At 40.2% G+C, this 22592-nt stretch overlaps 1 protein-coding gene across 1 annotated transcript; it reads left to right on the forward strand.

The window, feature by feature from the left end:
• Window positions 1-205: 205 nt before the first annotated feature.
• rgs4 (regulator of G protein signaling 4) lies at window positions 206-18205 on the forward strand. The gene is made up of 5 exons (XM_014123048.2): window positions 206-372; window positions 737-835; window positions 11624-11685; window positions 16073-16236; window positions 16722-18205. The coding sequence occupies exons 1-5, from the start codon at window positions 329-331 to the stop codon at window positions 16959-16961; spliced, it is 609 nt and encodes a 202-aa protein (XP_013978523.1). The 5' UTR covers window positions 206-328; the 3' UTR covers window positions 16962-18205.
• The last annotated feature ends 4387 nt before the right edge of the window (window positions 18206-22592 follow it).

The raw sequence follows: 22592 nt of genomic DNA on the forward strand, positions 1-22592 counted from the left end.
CAATGGAAATCACCTTCTCTTCTTCAGTGAAAAACACCTTTTGTTTCTGTTACCCACCTTCAGTGCTCTTCTCCCTGCTCATATTATTTTCCACCTTTGAGAGAATTGATCGAGCATACTTAGCCCAGTGAGGGCTGTGATTGGCTCTCCGCCTGTGTGTGAGCACTGTAGCTGTATAAAACCCCAACTGCTGGAGGATATTTCACCAAGACACAGCATACCACTGAAACACTGAGAGGACTAACAGTCATACTATTACAGACTTCTCCTCTTAACTCCAAACCACTGCAAATCATTCTCCTAGATTTGGATTGAGCAAACATACAACATGTGTAAGGGATTAGCAACACTGCCTGCAACCTGCTTAAAAAGGTAAGATGGTTATTCTAGTTTGTTAGCATGTTATTGTAGATCACTATCAACATGTATGGAACATGTATTTAGTTGTATGGAAGAGGATAAATGCAACAGTAACAGTTGGAAAATGCTTGGTTTAAAATTTGATGCAACAAAAGTAATGCAACATGTCATGTGAGATTCTAACAATTGAAAGATGTCATGTCTGTGCTGCAATGGGATATTTTCAGACAGTAATGTATGTTGAATACGAGCCTTGTGTGCCAGGCATCTTGGTTCTGTTATACAGTAACTGCATTACCTATAATAGGACACACGACTGTGAGATGTTTTGATACATTCTGTAGCCAAACACTACCCACTCTCTCTCCTCCCTCAGTGCCAAAGACATCAAACACAAGATTGGCTTTCTGCTCCAGAAGCCTGAGTTTCCAACAGACCAGAAACAGGTCAAAGAGAAGACGACCGTTGTCAAGAGGTGAGTGTACAGGAGAATAGTGACACTTTGAATGTATTGATTTATTTATTATGTATTTATAAAGGACATCTCTTTGAGATTAAGGATCTATTTTACCAGGGAGACCTGTTATATGTGAGCAGCAAATAAACACTTGATACTCATTATCATACAGACTGAACAAAAATATAAACACAACATGTAAAGAGTTGGTCCCATGTTTCGTGAGCTATAATAAAAGATCCCAGAAATGTTCCATATGCACAAAAAGCTGATTTCCCTCAAATGTTGTGCACAAATTTATTTACATCCCTGATAGTGAGCATTTCTCCTTTGTCAAGATAATCCATCTACCTGACAGGTGTGACATATCAAGAAGCTGATTAAACAACATGATCAATACACAGGCGCACCTTGTGATAGGGATAATAAAAGGCCACTCTAAAATGTGCAGTTTTGTCACACAACACAATGCCACAGATGTCTGAAGTTGAGGGGACATGCAATTGGCATGCTGACTGCAGGAATGTCCACCAGAACCGTTGCCAGAGAATTTAATGTTAATTTCATAAGTCGCGACCAACGTCCTTTTGGGAATTTGGCAGTAAGTCCAACCGGCCTCACAACCTCAGACCACGTGTAACCACACCAGCTCAGGACCTCTACATCTGGCTCCTTCACCTGCGAGATCGTCTGAGACCAGCCACCCGGACAGCTGATGAAACTGAGGAGTATTTCTGTCTGTAATAAAGCCCTTTTGTGGGGAAAAACTATTTCTGATTGGCTGGGCCTGGATCCCCAGTGGGTGGGCCTATACCCTCCCACCCATGTCTGTGCCCCTGCCCAGTCATGTGAAATCCATAGATTAGGGCCAAATTAATTTATTGGAATTGACTGATTTCCTTATAAGAGCTGTAACTCAGTAAAATCGTTGAAATTGTTGCAAGTTGCGTTTATATATCATAGATAAAATAGCCTTCAGACTCCATTAAATTAATTTATCACACCATGGGCAATAATACTCTCAAGGCAATACCCATTGTACACGTGAGTAAATAGGTTTTAATGCAGGTCTATACCTAGTTTTGATTTACATTTGGTTAAGTTGTCAACTCACATGAATTCAACGTGAAATAAACAAAACATGTCAACATGTCCATGTATTTAGGTGAAAGGTTGGGTGAAAAAAAGACAAAATTCCCTTACCTTAATGATTTTTTGCAAATCCAATCAGCTTTCAACGTTGATTCAACATCATCACATTTATTTTTGTTGTTGAAATGACGTGGAAACAAAGTTGATTCAACCAGTTTTTGCATCTGTTTAGCATCTGTTGTCCCTAAACTAGTTAGCATACACAATATCCAGCCTGACTTTTTATTTCATTAGCACTACATCTAATCAATGACCTCATGATGAGAAAAAATGAACACAACCCCTTAATTGCAACCTCACAGTTTGCATTAATATTGATCAACTTTGATAATCTAATTGTAGCCAATGTAGGTGAACTCATTTTACTTTGAGATCAAAAATGTAAATGGTACTTTCAGTAAAAGAAAAATCCTTTAATATAACTATGCCTAGTCGCATACAGTTCAGCAGAAGCATTTTTAGGATTTACACACATAGTGGGAAAATCTTAGGCCAACAAGACAGGAGACATTATCATAATCTTTTTTAATACTACACAAATTATCTAAATTAGTGGCTACTCTGACACTGTCAAACAGATAAATATAAACGCATCTTAGGCTAAGTTCATTGTTGAAAATAGGATCCTACGATTCTAAGATGAATTTAGCCATAAGATGATTTTGAGATACCGGACCTTGACCTGGCCCAGGGCCAATAAAAAGAAGGGAAACACACAGATTGTACAATATATAACTATTATACAGTGCATTTGGAAAGTATTCAGACCCCTTGACCTTTGCCACATTTTGATATGTTACAGCCTTATTCTAAAATGAATAAAACAGAATTTTTTTTTCATAAATCTACACACAATACCCCATGATCACAAACTAAATGTTGCAAATCTATAACCCCCCCCGGAAATATCAGATTAACATAAGTATTCAGACCCTTTACTCAATAATTTGTTGAAGCACATTTGGCAGCAATTACAGCCTCGAGTCTTCTTGGGTATGACGCTACAAGGTTGGCACACCTGTATTTGGGGAGTTTCTCCCATTCTTCTGTGCAGATCTTCTCAAGCTCTGTCAGGTTGGATGGGGAGCGTCACTGCACTGTTTTTCAGCTCTCTCCAGAGATGTTTGATCGAGTTCAAGACCGGGCTCTGGCTGGGCCACTCAAGGGCATTCAGAGACTCATCGCGAAGCCACTCTTGAGTTGTCTTGGCTGTGTGCTTAGGGTTGTTGTCCTGTTGGAAGGTGAACCTTCACCCCAAATCAAATCAAATCAAATGTTATTTGTTAAACGCGTCGAGAACAACAGGTGTAGACCTTACAGTGAATGCTTACTTACAAGCCCTTAACCAACAATGCAGTTTTAAGAAAAATAAGTGTTAACCTCTCTAGGGTAGGTGGCACCAAATCGTCCCACCTACGTAACAGCCAGTGTAATCCCGTGGCGCGTTATTCAAAAACCTCAAAAATGCTAAAACAATTTTTCAAACATATGACTATTTTACACAATTTTAAAGACAATACTCTCGTTAATCTAGCCACACTGTCCGATTTCAAAAAGGCTTTACCACGAAAGCAAAACATTAGATTATGTCAGCAGAGTACCCAGCCAGAAATAATCAGACACCCATTTTTCAAGCTAGCATATAATGTCACATAAACCCAAACCACAGCTAAATGCAGCACTAACCTTTGATGATCTTCATCAGATGACAACCCTAGGACATTATGTTATACAATACATGCATGTTTTGTTCAATCAAGTTCATATTTATATCAAAAACCAGCTTTTTACATTAGCATGTGACTAGCATGTGACTAGCATTCCCACCGAACACTGCCGGTGAATTTACTAAATTACTCACAATAAACGTTCACAAAAAGCACAACAATTATTTTAAGAATTATAGATACAGAACTCCTCTATGCACTCGATATGTCCGATTTTAAAATAGCTTTTCGGTGAAAGCACATTTTGCAATATTCTCAGTAGATAGCCCGGCATCACAGGGCTAGCTATTTAGACACCCAGCAAGTTTAGCACTCACCAAAGTCAGATTTACTATAAGAAAAATGTTATTACCTTTGCTGTCTTCGTCAGAATGCACGCCCAGGACTTCTACTTCAATAACAAATGTTGGTTTGGTTCAAAATAATCCATAGTTATATCCAAACAGCGGCGTTTTGTTCGTGCGTTCAAGACACTATCCGAAAGGGTAAATAAGGGTGACGAGCATGGCGCAATTCGTGACAAAAAATGTCTAAATATTCCATTACCGTACTTCGAAGCATGTCAACCGCTGTTTAAAATCAATTTTTATGCCATTTTTCTCATAAAAAAGCGATAATATTCCGACCGGGAATCTGCGTTTAGGTAAACAGACGAAAGAAAATAAAGCATTCGGTCGACTCGGGCACGCGCCTAAGCCCATAGTACTCTGATCGGCCACTTGCCAAAAGCGTAAATGTGTTTCAGCCAGAGGCTGCCTCGATATCGTTCAGCTTTTTCCCGGGCTCTGAGAGCCTATGGGAGCCGTAGGAAGTGTCACGTTAGAGCAAAGATCCTCAGTCTTCAATAAAAAGAGCCAAGATGAAACACAACTTGTCAGACAGGCCACTTCCTGCATGGAATCTTCTCAGGTTTTGGCCTGCCATTTGAGTTCTGTTATACTCACAGACACCATTCAAACAGTTTTAGAAACTTTATGGTGTTTTCTATCCAAAGCAAATAATTATATGCATATTGTAGTTACTGGGCAGGAGTAGTAACCAGATTAAATCGGGTACGTTTTTTATCCGGCCGTGTCAATACTGCCCCCTAGCCCTAACAGGTTAAGTAAAAGAATAGATAAGTAAAAATGTATTTTTATATTTTTATTTTTTAATAAAAAAAATATATATATATAGATTATTTCACATTTATTTAACCAGGTAAGCTAGTTGAGAACAAGTTCTTATTTACAACTGCGACCTGGCCAAGATAAAGTTAAGCAGTGCGACAGAAACAACAACACAGTGTTACACATGGAATAAACAAACATACAGTCAATAACACAATAGAAATAAAATAAAGTCTATATACAGTGTGTGCAAATGGCATGAGGAGGTAAGGCAATAAATAGGCCATAGTAGTAAAGTAATTACAATTTAGCAGATTAACACTGGAGTGATAGATGAGCAGATGATGATGAGCAGATGATGGTGTGTAAGTAGTGATACTGGTGTGCAAAAGAGCAGCATAGTAAATAAAAACAATGTGGGGATGAGGTAGGTAGATTTGGTGGGCTATTTACAGATGGACTACATACAGCTGCAGCGATCGGTTAGCTGCTCAGATAGCTGATGTTTAAAGTTAGTGAGGGAAATGTAAGTCTCCAAATTAAAGAGCAGCAGAAAAATAACACTAGTGAGGCTATAAACAGGGGGTACCGGCACAGAGTCAATGTGCGGGGTCACAGGTTAGTCGAGGTAATTCAGGTAATATGTCATACAGCCGGGAAGAACTATTGGATATCAGAGCGGCGGTAACTCACCAGCACTACCAGCATTTCGACCAGGAATATGACTTTCCCGAAGCGGATCCTTTGTTCGCACCCCCCAGGGCAATTTAACGGATTACAGAGTCCCGCTCCTTGAAAGCAGCAGCTCTACCCTTTAGCTCAGTGTGGATGTTGCCTGTAATCCATAGCTTCTGGTTTGGGTATGTACTGTACGTACGGTCACTGTGGGGATGACGTCATCGATGCACTTATTGATGAAGCCAGTGACTGATGTGGTGCACTCCTCAATGTCATTGGAAGAATCCCAGAACATATTCCTGTAGCTTAGCATCTGCGTCATCTGACCACTTTTGTATTGAGCGAGTCACCTGTGCTTCCTGCTTTAGTTTTTGCTTGTAAGCAGGAATCAGGAGGATATAATTATAGTCAGATTTGGTGGTCTAGAGTTTTTTTTCCTCTGTTTGCACATTTAACATGCTGATAGAAATGAGGTAAAACGGATTTAAGTTTCCCTGCATTGAAGTCCCTGGCCACTTGGAGTGCCACCTCTGGATGAGTGTTTTCCTGTTTGTTTATGGTATTATACAGCTCATTGAGTGCGGTCTTAGTGCCAGCATCGTTTGTGGTGGTAAATAGACAGCTACGAAAAATATAGATGAAAACTCTCTTGGTAAATAGTGTGGTCTACAGCTTATCATGAGATACTCTACCTCAGGCGAGCAAAACCTAGAGACTTTGATAATATTCCATTTTGTGCACCAGCTGTTGTTTACAAATATACACAGACCCCCACCCCTTGTCTTACCGGAGGCAGCTGTTCTGTCTTGCCGATGCAGCGAAAACCCCACTAGCTGTATGTTATCCATGTCGTCGTTCAGCCATGACTCGTGAAACATAAGATATTACAATTTTTAATGTCCCGTTAGTAGGATATTCATGATTGTAGCTCATCCATTTTGTTATTCAATGATTATACGTTGGCTAATAGGACTGATGGTAGAGGCAGATTACCCACTCGCCGTCAGATCCTTACAAGGCACCCGACCTACGTCCCCGATATCTCCATCTCTTCTTCATGCGAATGACGGGAATTTGGGCCTTGTTGGGTGTCTGAAGTAAATCTTTCACATCCGACTCGTTAAAGAAAAAATCTTTGTCCAGTCCAAGGTGAGTAATCTCTGTCCTGATATCCAGAAGCTCTTTTCGGTCATAAGAGACAGTGGTAGAAACATTATATACAGAATACGTGACAAATAACGTGAAAAAACACACAATGGCACAATTGGTTAGGAACACGTAAAATGGCATCCATCTCCTCCGTCGCCATTATTTTAATGATTTTCTGCAGGTTTTCTGGAGCAGGTTTTCATCAAGGATGTCTCTGTACTTTGATCTGTTCATCTTTCCCTCGATCCTGACTAGTCTCCCAGTCCCTGCCGCTGAAAAACATCCCCACAGCATGATGCTGCCACCCCAATGCTTCACTGTAGGGATGGTGCCAGGTTTCCTCCAGACGTTTGGAATCTAGGCCAAAGTTTAATCTTGGTATCATCAGGCCAGAGGATCTTGTTTCTCATGGTCTGAGAGTCCTTTCGGTACCTTTTGGCAAACTCCAAGTGGGCTGTCATGTGCCTTTTACTGAGGAGTGGCTTCCGTCTGGCCAGTCTACCATAAAGGCCTGATTGGTGGAGTGCTGCAGAGATGGTTGTCTTTCTGGAAGCTTCTCCCTCCTCCACAGAGGAACTCTTGAGCTCTGTCAGAGTGACCATCAGGTTCTTGGTCACCTTCCTGACCAAAGCCCTTCTCCCCTGATTGCTCAGTTTTTTGATACCCTTCCCCAGATCTGTGCCTCGACACAATCTTGTCTCGGAGCTCTACGGACATTTCCTTTGTAACATAACAAAATATGGAAAAAGACAAGGGGTCGAAGTACTTTCTGAATGCACTGTATATTGCAGTAGGCTACTAAATCAACTTTCCAGTGGCACTGACTCATCCAATGATGAAGATAACATGAATATGCATAGCCTAGGCTTCTCACCGTACCTGTGATGGTCTCAAGTTAGGCCAGTGCTACTTTGAAATACAGTTCTGTTCATCCAAGTTGTTGAGAAAAAAAATGGTGGCTTCTACTGACAGATATTATTCATAGCCATCTATTTACCACCACAGACCGATGCTGGCACTAAGACCGCACACAACCAACTCTATAAGGCCATACGCAAACAAGAAGATGCTCACCCAGAAGCGGCACAATCTCAATCGCACTCCACACTGCCCTTTCCCATCTGGACAAAAGGAACACCTATGAGAGAATGCTGTTCATTGACTACAGCTCAGCATTCAACACCATAGTGCCAACAAAGCTCATCCCTAAGCTAAGGACCCTGGGACTAAACACCTCACTCTCTAACTGGATCCTGGACTTCCTGATGGGCCACCCCCAGCTGGTAAGGGTAGGCAACAACACGTCTGCCACGCTGATCCTCAACACGGGGGTCCCTCAGGGGTGTGTGCTTACAGCTGCACCATCGAGAGCATCCTGACCGGTTGCATCACCGCCTGGTATGGCAACTGCTCAGCATCTGACCATAAGGTGATACAGAGGGTAGTGCATATGGCCCAGTACATCACTGGGGTCAAGCTTCCTGCAATCTAAGACCTATATAATAGGCGGTGTCAGAGGAAAGCCCATAAAATTGTCAGGCTCCTGTCACCCAAGTCATAGTCTGTTTTCTCTGCTACCGCACGGCAAGCGATACCGGAGCGCCAGGTCTAGGAACAAAAGGCTCCTTAACAGCTTCTACCCCCAAAGCATAAGACTGCTGAACAATTAATCACATGGCCACTGGACTATTACATTGACCCCACCCCCCCTCCCCTCCATTTGTTTTGTACACTGCTGCTACTCGCTGTTATTATCTATGCATAGTCACTTCACCCCTACCTACATGTACAAATTACCTCTAACCTGTACCACCGCACACTGACTCGGTACCGGTACTCCCTGTATATGGCCTCGTTATTGTTATGTTATTGTGTTACTTTTTAACATTTTTTACTTCAGTTTATTTGGTAAATATTTTCTTAGCTCTTCTTGAACTGCGCTGTTGGTTTAGGGCTTGTAAAGTAAGGATTTCACTTTGTTTTCGGAGCATGTGACAAAGTTTGATTTGATTTGATTCGATTTCTCTTTTCAGCAGAAGGCATATGCTTTCCAAACCGTTTTCCCGCAATTGTATTTTGAAATTTGCGAAAGGTCTTTCGCTATACACTGACAGTGCAAAGAGAAATAAAATCCATGGAAATAGAATCCATAGAACAAAAGTGCCCATTCAAGTCAAGACTGACAGCCATTTTGAGAATACCCATGAGTATACCAGTCAAATTATCAGGGTGAGGTTCCAAAACCCTTTTCCAGCTAGCACATTTGGTTCCTTGGGAGTTGTGGGAACTTACATTTTTGATTTCCCATTGGTTCTGGGAACGAAGTCATAAGTTTCCTGACCGTTAAAATGTAAAGTTTTTTTAACGTTCTGAGAACAGAATGGAAAATTTCTGCTGTTTTGGGAATGTGCATTTTTAGGTTACAGGGAAGCTCTGAGAAAGTTTATCTATGGTTCCCTGAAAGTTTTCCTTGGAGGTTTTATTAACGTTCTGACAACAGAAATTATTGGTTATTTGAAGGTAATTGAATAACGTTTTGAGAGCATGTTTCAATAAGACTTTTAATGACACTGCTAGTTTAGGTTAACTGTTTCGAACTCCAAGCACAGATAGGACACATGGAAATTCATTTGCTTAGGCATTAATTGTGCAAACACGTCTTTTTTTTGTCTGCCATGACATCATTGAGATTCAAACATATGATTTTCTGCTCTCGATCCATGGAATTAGTTCACTATGCCACCAGGATGGAGCTAGCATGCCATGTTTTTTTACTCATACAAGGCTGTTAATTTTAGTCTATTCAAACAGACCCTATTTCAAAGGAAACAAGCATTCATTAAGATCAGGTGTGGCCAATTAGTGGGCACGACCAACACACCTAAACACATTTAACAAGATAGAAGATAGATTGTTTTGTTGATGCTGAGAATGTTTTTAAATAACATTCTTAGAACATTCTTTGAATGTTACTAATGTTTTCTTGTGGTTTTATGTTCTGAGAAGAGTATTTAAATTGAACCATGAGGAAACCTGCAGAAAACTTTATGCTGAAGTACTGGAATTCCCACAGAAGTCTGTTGTTTTTCAACCTTCTCTGAACGTTCTGTGAACATGCCTTTAAAAAGAACCACGAGGAAACCTGTAGTAAACATTATACTGAAGTACTGATATCCACACAGAAGAACGTTGCTTCTTAACATTCTCTGAATGTTCTGAGAACATGACTTTAAATAGGACCATGAGGAAACCTGTAAGAAACGTTATGGAAAGGTTGTATGCAAAATAACCATCGGACAACCCCGCTCTGAGAACATATGGTTCTCAAAATGTTATGTGCTAGTTGGGTGCTATAGATTATATTTTTATGGCCGCAACGCAACAATCTGTTCGATATTTGGCGTGTTTGCTGCCCAAATTCAGTGTGATTAGACAGGAGTAATTATATAATTTTGGAAACATTATTTACATTTATAAGGGGGTGCATTATAAGGACTCCTCCTGCTCAGTATCATTCCGTTTCTCCAAACAAACATTTCTAAGTTGCTCCAAACTTTAAATTTAGATGGTTAAGGGTTAAGGTTTTGGATAGGGTTAAAACATTAAGTTAATGGACTCATTCCGAATGGTTAAGGTAAGGGTCCAGAGTAATGGGATTACGCCCATCCACCACTCTGTTCACAACCTCGCAAAACCCTAGCCCACTTGATGGTAATAGCGTTCACTGTTGCCCCTAGTTGCCGGTTTTGAAGGCATTTTCCAATGTCCTCAGAACATGGATAGATGTCCAATTTCGAAGTCTCTCTTGAGCGATCTGCCTGATAATGTTATAAAATGGCTTCCGTCTGGCCACTCTACCATAAAGTCCTGATTGGTGGAGTGCTGCAGAGATGGTTGTCTTTCTGGAAGCTTCTCCCTCCTCCACAGAGGAACTCTGGAGCTCTGTCAGAGTGACCATCAGGTTCTTGGTCACCTCCCTGACCAAGGCCCTTCTCCCCTGATTGCTCAGTTTGGTAACGTATTAGCTCAAAGAGTTGTATAATATTATAAAATATTGGTTACTCATTAGCTCAAAGAGGTGTATAATTAAGCAAAAAGGCCTGAGGGGGTGTGGTATATGACCAATATACCACAGCTAAGGGCTGTTCTTACGCACGACGCTACGTGGAGTACCTGGATACAGCCCTTAGATGTGGCATATTTGCCATATACCACAAACCCCCGAGGTGCCTTATTGCTATTATAAACTGGTTACCAATGTAATTAAGGCAGTAAAAATACATGTTTAGTCATACCCGTGGTATATGGTCTATTATAAACTGGGTGGTTTGAGCACTGAATGGCTGACAGCAATGGTATATCAGATTGTACACCACGGGTTATGACAAAAAACATGTATTTATGCTGCTCTAATTATGTTGGTAACCAGTTTATAATAGCAATAAGGCACCTCAGGGTTTGTGGTATATGGCCAATATACCACGGCTAAGGGTTGTGTCTAAGCACTCCGTGATGCGTCGTGCGTAAGAACAGCCGTGGTATATTGGCCATATACCACACCTTATTGCTTAAATATACCACAGCTTTCAGCCAATCAGCATTCAGTGCTCGAACCACCCAGTTTATAATGTTATAAAATGGTTGGTTACTCATTAGCTCAAATAGGTGAGTAATGTAAATAAGTGGTTGGTTACTCAATAGCTCGAAGAGGTGCATCTGGTATGGCTGATGCTCATGGAAAATACAGTAGTCAATATAGTAGTCAAAATACAGTGTCAAATACAGTATGTCCTGTTGTAAAGAACATTATGTAAGATGGTAGATATGACATCTACTGGTCGGCTATCATTAAAATACAGGTCATCAGCAATATGCAGGTCAAGAACTGTGGGATATCACACAAGAGATGTACTGAAATATTAATAATATTATTGTTTATCCCAGTAATACAGGTGTACAGTATAATAATTATGTCATTTCTCTGGTTTTAGAGTTTCACCTGCTGATGTGGAGAAATGGAAGCTGTCCTTCAACAACCTGATGAATTGTGAAGGTGAGTTTCTCACAAATCAAAGAGACATCTTTAGAATACTATAGGATTGGGGAGTCGATCTTGCTGAAATGTTATGGTGGTTTACTGAATTGAAAAGATGTATTGATTTTGAATTTAATTGAAGCTCTCTACTGGGTCTTGTGTAGAATTCCTGAATCTCTGACAAAACTCTACCATCACCTATTACCAAGCCAGACCACGGAACAACATTTCTTCAAAACTTGAGTGACATTTGTATCTCCCTCACCCCCTCTCCCACAGTCTCTCCGACCCCAACTCAATTAAATTAAATTCAATTCAATGGGCTTTATCACTCTCTGGGTTTCTGTTTAAAGACTGATGTCATGATGCCTGTGTGGGCTGTAGGGTACTTGTGGGTTTAGCTGTGTGTAGTTGGGGACTTCAGCCAGCTCTCCGGATACGTTTTCATGCTCTGGACATGTTCTATGTGTCTCGAGGGTATGCTGGGTAGCCCCTAGACGCCTGCTGCTCTGCTCCCTCCCTGTGTGTGTGTGATGCGCAGGATGAACCATAACTCTCAGACCCCGCGGTTATATCCACGCGGCGGGAGGGTTTAGGGTAATTAAATATTGTGTGGATGAAGGGCGGGTGGGTGGTGGTCAGGTTGAATAAATGGAAAACAATGCATACACAAAATCCATAAATGTAAATTCTTGTGAAATTCATATCTATAGGCTACATAGTTTTTTCATTATTTTATCTGGCATTAGTGCCTAACTGTACACGTCAAATACACACCAATCGCCAAATGCTTTTGGGAACATGGGAAGAAAAAGTTAACGACGATCCACTGAGGCAAAAATACAAATTTTGGATTTTTATTAAATAAGAGGAATGCTGCGAAATAGAGAGTTGACATGAAAATAAAGAGAAGGGAGGGACTGAACAGCAATGTTTGGGAAAGATTTGGTGAAAAGAGGATGATAGCGGTGCCGGCTATGTTATGTGTGATTATTGTATGGCGCTATACAAATTCCACAGTCACAAGATGGGGACTTCAATATGGCACATCAAGGGAACTGTAGTCTCAGATGGGTTAAATGGAATAGTAGCCAAACTGAAATCTGGACATCTGACTGTAGGTCTATAACCTCTCACATAGCCTAATATAATATTAGGCTAACTTCTGCAGGATTAAGCATTTCTTGCTGTAAAATTATACACCAAATATACATGAAGCTAAATATACTTTGATTGAAAAAAAATACAGCTGGCTGTGTAGCTTCTTACCTCTATCCGCTCTAAAATTTGATTAAACAGTATTAAACTAATTATGTGTAAATCATTCAAGAAGATCGAAATACATATTCCCATGATAAAACGGATAGGGATTAAATGTTGTAATGCAGATGCAGCATGGATGTTTCACACATAAAAAGTGAAGAATTATCATTCTCATCATTATCATTATCATTCTAATTTATAATAAGGTAGGCCTAATTTGGTGTTTTAAAAATAGGCTTTGTCTTTGAGCCACTATGTGTTGGCATCCGCAATTGTGCAAGTTGGATGATGCCTTGTATGTACAGTGAGGGAAAAAAGTATTTGATCCCCTGCTGATTTTGTATGTTTGCCCACTGACAAAGAAATTATCATTCTATAATTTTAATGGTAGGTTTATTTGAACAGTGAGAGACAGAATAACAACAAAAAAATCCAGAAAAAAGCATGTCAAAAATGTTATAAATTGATTTGCATTTTAATGAGGGAAATAAGTATTTCACCTAGACTGACCATTTCTTTGTCAGTGGGCAAATGTACAAAATCAGCAGGGGATCAACTACTTTTTTCCCTCACTGTAAGCAGAAAAAAATTCTGCACACCCTGTAAATAAATCGTTCTGCCGTCTCTGACTCTACAACACATTTTCTATATTTACTGGTTAGTGCAGATGTTCACTTTATCACATACAGTTGACGTCGGAAGTTTACATACACTTATGTTGGAGTCATTAAAACTCGTTTTTCAACCACTCAACAAATTTCATGTTAACAAACTATAGTTTTGGCAAGTCGGTTAGGACATCTACACAAGTAATTTTTCCAACAATTGTTTACAGACAGATTCTTTCACTTATAATTCACTGTATCACAATTCCAGTGGGTCAGAAGTTTACGTACCGCAAGTTGACTGTGCCTTTTAAACAACTTGGAAAATTCCATAAAATAATGTCATGGCTTTAGAAGCTTCTGATAGGCTAATTGACATAATTTGAGTCAATTGGAGGTGTACCTGTGGATGTGTTTCAAGGCCTACTTTCAAACTCAGTGACTCTTTGCCATCTTTGACATCATGGGAAAATCAAAAGAAATCAGCTAAGACCTCAGAAATAAAATGTTGACCGCCACAAGTCTAGTTCATCCTTGGGAACAATTTCCAAACGCCTGAAGGTACCACGTTCATCTGTACAAACAATAGTACGCAAGTATAAACACCATGGGAACATGCAGCCGTCATACTGCTCAGGAAGGAGATGCATTCTGTCTCCTAGAGATGAATGTATTTGGTGCAAAAACTGCAAATCAATCCCAGAACAACAGCAAAGGACCTTGTGAAGATGCTGGAGGAAACAGGTACAAAAGTGTCTATATCCACAGTAAAACGAGTCCTATATCGACATAACCTAAAAGGCAAGGAAGAAGCCACTGCTCAAAACCGTCATAAAAAAGCCAGACTACGGTTTGCAACTGCACATGGGGACAAAGATTGTACTTTTTGGAAAAATGTCCTCTGGTCTGATGAAACAAAAATGGAACTGTTTGGTCATAATGACCATTGTTATGTTTGGAGGAAAAACGGGGGAGGCTTGCAAGCCGAAGAACACCATCCCAACCGTGAAGCATGGGGGTGGCAGCATCATGTTGTGGCGGTGCTTTGCTGCAGGAGGGACTGGTGCACTTCACAAAATAGATGGCATCATAAGGATGGAAAATTATGTGGATATATTGAAACAACATCTCAAGACATCAGTAAAGAAGTTAAAGCTTGGTCGCAAATAGGTCTTCCAAATGGACAATCACCCCAAGCATACTTCCAAAGTTGTGGCAAAATGGCTTAAGGACAACAAAGTCAAGGTATTGGAGAGGCCATCACAAAGCCCTGACCTCAATCGTATAGAACATTTGTGGGCAGAACTGAAAAAGCGTGTGCGAGCAAGGAGGCCTACAAACCTGACTCAATTACACCAGCTCTGTCAGGAGGAATGGGCCAAAAATCACCCAACTTATTGTGGGAAGCTTGTGGAAGGCTGCCCGAAACATTTGACCCAGGTTAAACAATTTAAAGGCAATCCTACCAAATACTAATTGAGTGTATGTAAACTTCTGACCCACTGGGAATGTGATGAAAGAAATAAAAGCTGAAATAAATCATTCTCTCTACTATTATTCTGACATTTCACATTAAAATAAAATGGTGATCCTACATGATCTAAGACAGGGAATTTTTACTTGATTTAAACATCAGGAATTGTAAAAAACTGAGTTTAAATGTATTTGGCTAAGGTGTAGTTAAACTTCCGACTTCAACTGTTTATTCTGGTGGTTGGGTTATTAGCAGTTGCGAGCAGGTGCTGGTGAACAAACAGTGTGTGTGTGTGTGTGTGTGTGCTGACAGTCCCTGTGGTGTCAGGCTGTGTGTGGGGACACCCTGTGGGGAAACCATATATAATTTGTATATGTCCAGCACCCATTTCGTAAGATATGTTACTAATTTGCGAAACGTACTATATGTTACGAATGATCAAAATCTATGATATGTTATGAATTCCAGCTAGGTTGCTAATGTTAGCTAGCTGGCTAACGTTAGCTAGGCTAGGGGTTAGGGATAGAGGTTAGGCTTAAGTTCAGGAGTTAGGTTAAAGGTTAGGGTTAGGATTGTGGCAAGGGTTAGCTAACATGATAAGTAGTTGAATAGTAGCTATAAAGTAGTAAGTAGTTGAAAAGTTGCTAATTTGCTAAAATTGTCCGTGATGAGATTTGAACTCACAACCTTTGGGTTGCTAGATGTTTGCCTTTCATCCCCCTCCTCTCCCCTGAAACTATTCCCCAGGCCGTTAGTAAAAAAAAACGTCTAGAACATAAGGTTAGCAGGCTGGCACAGACAGGAGCAACGCCTCCTGAGAACCATCCAGGCCTTGACCTCCACCACTGACACCCTACAGAGGGATACTCTCTCTTAACCCCCCCCCCCCTTATAATAGAGAAAAGCAGTTAGGATAGTTTAATAGTGTGTGGTTTCATATCGAACACTCAACCCAGCACCCTGGAAATATCTCTGGATGTTACACATGCTAAGTAAGAGGATCTGAGATTGACCTAACCTAACCTAACTTATTTCTCTGTTTGTTTGTCTAACTGTCTATCAGGTGGTCGTACAGTGTTCACTGCGTTCCTGAAGTCAGAGCTCAGCCAGGAGAACTTGGAATTCTGGAACGCTTGCGAGGAATACAAGAAGTCTGCCCCAGACAAGATGGCGGCCAAAGCTAAAGAGATCTACGAACAGTACATTGAGGCAGACTCTCCAAATGAGGTCAAATGGGAATAATGATTGGCATGTTTATGGCTTTTTTAAATTATTATATTTCATTATTTAACCAGACAAGACAGACAAGACAGAATAAATTCTTATTTACAATGACGGCCTGAACATATGCAAATATTACGTTAACAAGAGCAACACAACCTATACCAACTGAGAGCCACTCTCAAAAGATGGTTTAAACTATAATTTTTATAGTATCATATCATTTTGATTTCTATGAATTTGAGAGTGGTTACATATCTCCATCCCCATCCCTCATCTTTTCACCGAAACAGAGCATGCTTTGTTATTGTTTCAACTGAGGATTTCCCCTTCAATGAGTCCCCCCTTTCGAAAAACACCTGTAGTTTTTCCTTTGGGATTGTGCTTTTGGATTTTTATAGCACTTTTTGTGGCACATTTTGTTGGTACAGTATCCATGTTTTATTGCATTACTTATACAGTGTATATCTCTTTTTCCCTCTCCCTATCAGGTGAACCTGGACTCAGCAACGCGAGAGGAGACCAGACAGAACCTGTCTATTGCCGGCTTATCCTGTTTTGATGACGCCCAGCAGAAGATCTTCACTTTGATGGAGAAAGACTCATACAGAAGGTTCCTCCACTCCAAACTGATCCAGGATCTGTCCCTGTTGAGCACCACCACCCCACTCTGTGCACTGAAGAAGATAGGAGGGAAAATAGGCTGTTCTGAGAACAGATGTGGTGCATAGATGGAGATGGAGAGAGAAACAAGGACAGATTGAAGAATGTGTAACATTTTGTCAATCTGTGAGGGAAAGAGCTGGTAGTCTTGAATAGAAAACATTATTATGAGTGGCTGGTGTTTTATTTTTTCTATCCATTGTTCCAGATAACTATTTCAACACGCATCAGAAATAGATTATTTTTGAGACGAGGGGACGATTGGAGAGGGAGAGAACTGTCAGAGATGTTATTTTTCAGGAGAAATATGCTCCTGAAAGGATGCTCCTTTCTCTGATTTTCATTGTTGTGCGAGGGGCTGCTTTCTTTACACTGAATATCTTCCAGATCTCTAAAAATATTCAAATGGTTCAAACAAGCATTTAGGTATTTCACCCTGGTTTGTTTTTTTGTTTTTTTTAGTCATTTAGCAGACGCTGTTATCCAGAGCGACTTACAGTAGTGAATACATACATTTCATACATTTCATTTTTTTCATTTCATGCATTTCTTTTTTGTACTGGCCCCCCATGGGAATCGAATAGTTCCCTGTGTCCCCTCTGTCTGGCTTTAATCAAGGGCCCCATGCTAAGTCATGCTTAAACACCAATAATGAAATGCACTTCTTCAAACTGAGTGTTAAATTAGATTATAGTTTCTGAATGGATTGGTTTTAAAAGCTTCTTTCACCTGACTGATGTTTTTGTTTGACTCTGTTTTTCTGTCTTTACTTTACCTGTGACCAGTTCATGCACTGCTAAGGTGTAACTCACTGGCCTTCTGTTAACTTGACAACAAAGTCATGACCAGGTGATGTTTTGATTCACAACATAGGGAGAAACTATCTGTAATTACTTCTCTATTCACCCCTAACACACACACAGACACACACAGACACACACACACTCCCATTTGAGCAATTCAGCGACTTGCTTTAGCTGATGTGCTTATGAAGTAAACCTATTGATACTTTATCATTATATGGTTATTGGTAATGCTATTGATATCATTATATGGTTATTGGTAATGCTATTGATATCATTATATGGTTATTGGTAAAGCAATTGATATCATTATATGGTTATTGGTAATGCTATTGATATCATTATATGGTTCTATAAGTTTTGTTAAAACATTACTCCTACTCGCCTCCAATGATGATGGCTAAATATTTATTATATAATGTAATAATCATCTTCATATTTATTTTCTTGTTGTTTTCTTGACACGTTTATTCATAATTTATTTGTGAATAAAACAATGCATCAACAGAGTTGGTTACTTATTTTCATACATTTATCCAAATGAACGAAAGGCCAATATTGTAAAATGTACCAGTTTAGAAAACATACATATTCTAATTTCAGCATACTAGCTGTACGTATTCTATTTAAGGCAATATGCAGTTTCCTACGACCATGTATTCCAATCATTCAATTGCCCTATATAAACTGAATACATCACCACCAAAAAATTCTGATTTAATTCGTTCATCTGTTGATAAACAGAGAAACGGGATGACAGAGAGTTACACAGACACTAGATTAAACTACTAGAAACTATGGACTGCTCTCAGTATAAATATTGATTTTACCTCCCACTGTAGAGGTCACAGCGCCAGTGACAGAAGATATGCTCCAGTACACACTATTCCAACCAGTTTATTACCACAGACTGCAGCTTTAATGTGGAAAAGACAGTATTTACATACATACAACTTGGCATAAGAGTTGGGCAAAAATAGAAGAAGCAACTGTAGAGAAGGCTAGGTTCACTCACTCTTTGCTTCTCCCATACGTAGTCTTGAACCGTCCTATAACAAGCCATATTTAGAAAGATAAGGACTTACGTCAGTGGCCTGATGCAGATCACGTCGATTTAAAGGTTGTTTGTGTGTCACTGAAAGCACTTGTGGGAGCAGCAAACAACGAGTGGACATATTAAAAAAAAAAAAAAATGTAATGTTACCTTTCGCACAGCTCTCATGGGTGCCAAAAACATCAGGGTCATTTGTTTGGCCATTAAAGCTTGTTAATTCAGAGCCACACTGAAGATACACTACAAGACCAAAAGTATATGGACACCCCGTCATATTAGTGGATTCGGCTATTTCAGCCACACCTGTTGCTGACAGGTGTATAAAATGGAGCACACAGCCATGCAATCTCCATAATGTTGCTTGATTGGTTGTTAGGCTATAGCTGGCCAAAATTAGGCTACATGAAAAGTGCAATACTGTTAATACTGTTAGTGTGGGTTTTCAGTAAATGTATGTCAATCACAAAGCTGCATTTCATCTGCATCTGCATTTCCTGCGGTACAGGAATATTTTCAACAACAAAAGTGTGATCAAATCTGTACCCACTTATAATCCAATGTTACATAAATATTCTCTTGGTGAGTCTAAATTGTAACTTTAATTGACAGAATAAGGGAAAATATGTTCAAATATTTAGTATAGCCAAGATAGTGTGATCACGCTGCCAACCTGGTTGTAGCAGAAGAATGAGTCTGTACAGATTTAGATAGCTAACTGGTGAGAATGGATCTGGATAGATTAAACAGAGGAAAATGGGTCTGGGCTGATATTTAGAAGTACAGTATAATCGGTAGCCTGAGGTGGTTGTTGGATGACGCAGGAGAAGGCCTGTCACCAATATACTGTCTAACGGAGATATTACAAGGGACTACACATTCGGCCTCGACATGACCTGTGTACAATATGTCAGATACAGTGAGGGAAAAAAGTATTTGATCCCCTGCTGATTTTGTACGTTTGCCCACTGATAAAGAAATGATCAGTCTATAATTTGAATGGTAGGTTTATTTGAACAGTGAAAGACAGAATAACAACAAAGAAATCCAGAAAAACGCATGTCAAAAATGTTAGAAATTGATTTGCATTTTAATGAGGGAAATAAGTATTTGATCCCCTCTCAATCACAAAGATTTCTGGCTCCCAGGTGTCTTTTATACAGGTAACGAGCTGAGATTAGGAGCACACTCTTAAAGGGAGTGCTCCTAATCTTAGTTTGTTAACTGTATGAAAGACACCTGTCCACAGAAGCAATCAATCAATCAGATTCCAAACTCTCTACCATGGCCAAGACCAAAGAGCTCTCCAAGGATGTCAGGGACAAGATTGTAGACCTACACAAGGCTGGAATGGGCTACAAGACCATCGCCAAGCAACCTGGTGAGAAGGTGACAACAGTTGGTGTGATTATTCGCAAATGGAAGAAACACAAAATAACTGTCAATCTCCCTCGGCCTGGGGCTCCATGCAAGATCTTAGCTCATGGAGTTGCAATGATCATGAGAACGGTGAGGAATCAGCCCAGAACTACACGGGAGGATCTTGTCAATGATCTCGAGGCAGCTGGGACTATAGTCACCAAGAAAACAATTGGTAACACACTACGCCGTGAAGGACTGAAATCCTGCAGTGCCCGCAAGGTCCCCCTGCTCAAGAAAGCACATATACATGCCCGTCTGAAGTTTTCCAATGAACATCTGAATGATTCAGAGGACAACGGCGTGAAAGTGTTGTGGTCAGATGAGACCAAAATGGAGCTCTTTGGCATCAACTCAACTCGCCGTGTTTGGAGGAGGAGGAATGCTGCCTATGACCCCAAGAACACCATCTACCCACCAATTTGTAAGTCGCTCTGGATAAGAGCGTCTGCTAAATGACTTAAATGTAAATGTAATGTAAATGAAACATTATGCTTTGGGGGTGTTTTTCTGCTAAGGGGACAGGACTACTTCACCGCAACAAAGGGACGATAGACGGGGCCATGTACCGTCAAATCTTGGGTGAGAACCTCCTTCCCTCAGCCAGGGCATTGAAAATGGGTCGTGGATGGGTATTCTAGCATGACAATGACCCAAAACACACGGCCAAGGCAACAAAGGAGTGGCTCAAGAAGAAGGACATTAAGGTCCTGGAGTGGCCTAGCCAGTCTCCAGACCTTAATCCCATAGAAAATCTGTGGAGGGAGCTGAAGGTTCGAGTTGCCAAACGTCAGCCTCGAAACCTTAATGACTTGGAGAAGATCTGCAAAGAGGAGTGGGACAAAATCCCTCCTGAGATGTGTGCAAACCTGGTGGCCAACTACAAGAATCGTCTGACCTCTGTGATTGCCAACAAGGGTTTTGCCACCATGTACTAAGTCATGTTTTGCAGAGGGGTCAAATACTTATTTCCCTCATTAAAATGCAAATCAATTCATAACATTTTTGACATGCGTCTTTCTGGATTTCTTTGTTGTTATTCTGTCTCTCACTGTTCAAATAAACCTACCATTAAAATTATAGACTGATCATTTCTTTGTCAGTGGGCAAATGTACAAAATCAGCAGGGGATCAAATACTTTTCCCTCACTGTACCTTCAAATACTTAGAGATATTTAAGGTAGTTTAGCTTGATTTAGCTGGAGTATGCACTTTTGGAGCTATTCCATTGGTAATTACTGTAAATCTCGGTCAGCTCAAGTATTTGACCCAGGTCTGGCTCCAAGAAACATAAAAAGGTGTCACGGCTCACTAGAGTGATGGGGGTGAAGTCAGGCGCAGGAGACCACATAGGGTGTTTATTTTCCTAATTCCACACAAAATCCAAATGCGAAAAATAAACAAGGAAAAAACGTATCAGACAAAAATAACAATGTCCACCTAAAGCGGTTGGAGCGCAGTTCAGTAACAGAAATCACGTCCTCTACAAAAATACTGTAGAAAACGAAAACACCCCACATAAACCTCACGAAAAGCAACAAACAAACAATCCCGCACAAAAACCTAAACCCAGACAGCAAGACTAAATACCCCACTAATTACCTAACTCAAAACAGGTGTAACACAAAACCAGACAAAACCAAACGAAAAGGAAAAGAGGATCGGTGGCAGCTAGTAGGCCGGCGACGACGACCGCCAAGCGCCACCCGAACAGGGAGAGGAGCCACCTTCGGTAGACTTTGTGACAAAAGGTTTAAGCTTAGAATTTTACTGAACAATCTGATAGATGTTTGGTATTGACTCTGAGCTCTTAACTGAAAATAAGAGTGAGCCTTCATTGCATCTAGCTGATGAAAAGCAGAGGCCTGCCATATACGCTATACACAGAGAGCTGCAAATGTTGAGCATGTGTGTGTAAAAGACCTTATCTTTCAAACAGTCCGTGAAGAACATAATCACACACACACAGGGCCGGATTAATGCAGTGGCTTACCGGGTATGAAGCACCTGGGCCCAAAAAGAATAGTAAAAAAAAACGTATGGAAGTTTATACAGCATACAGTATATTATATATACAGTATACACTACCGGTCAAAAGTTTTAGAACACCTACTCATTCAAGGGTTTTTCTTTATGCCAAGAGTGTGCAAAGCTGTCAAGGCAACGGGTGGCTACTTTGAACAATCAAAAATTAAAAAATATTTGTATTTGTTATTAAACACTTTTTTGGTTACTACATGATTGAATGAGTAGGTGTGTCCAAACTTTAGACTGGTACTGTATACATACAGTTGAAGTCGGAAGTTTACATACACCTTAGCCAAATACATTTAAACTCAGTTTTTCACAATTCCCGACATTAAATGCTAGTACAAATTCCCTGTCTTAGGTCAGTTTGGATCACCACTTTATTTTAAGAATGTGAA

Source organism: Salmo salar, chromosome ssa10 (genome assembly GCF_905237065.1).
Source record: "Salmo salar chromosome ssa10, Ssal_v3.1, whole genome shotgun sequence".
Taxonomy (NCBI): domain Eukaryota; kingdom Metazoa; phylum Chordata; class Actinopteri; order Salmoniformes; family Salmonidae; genus Salmo; species Salmo salar.

Coding starts and splice junctions, on each gene's coding strand:
- rgs4 (XM_014123048.2), top strand. CDS start 329: ATGTGTAAGGGATTAGCAACACTGCCTGCAACCTGCTTAAAAAG. Junction 373..736: donor CCTGCAACCTGCTTAAAAAG/GTAAGATGGTTA, acceptor CTCCTCCCTCAG/TGCCAAAGACATCAAACACA. Junction 16,237..16,721: donor AGGCAGACTCTCCAAATGAG/GTCAAATGGGAA, acceptor TCTCCCTATCAG/GTGAACCTGGACTCAGCAAC.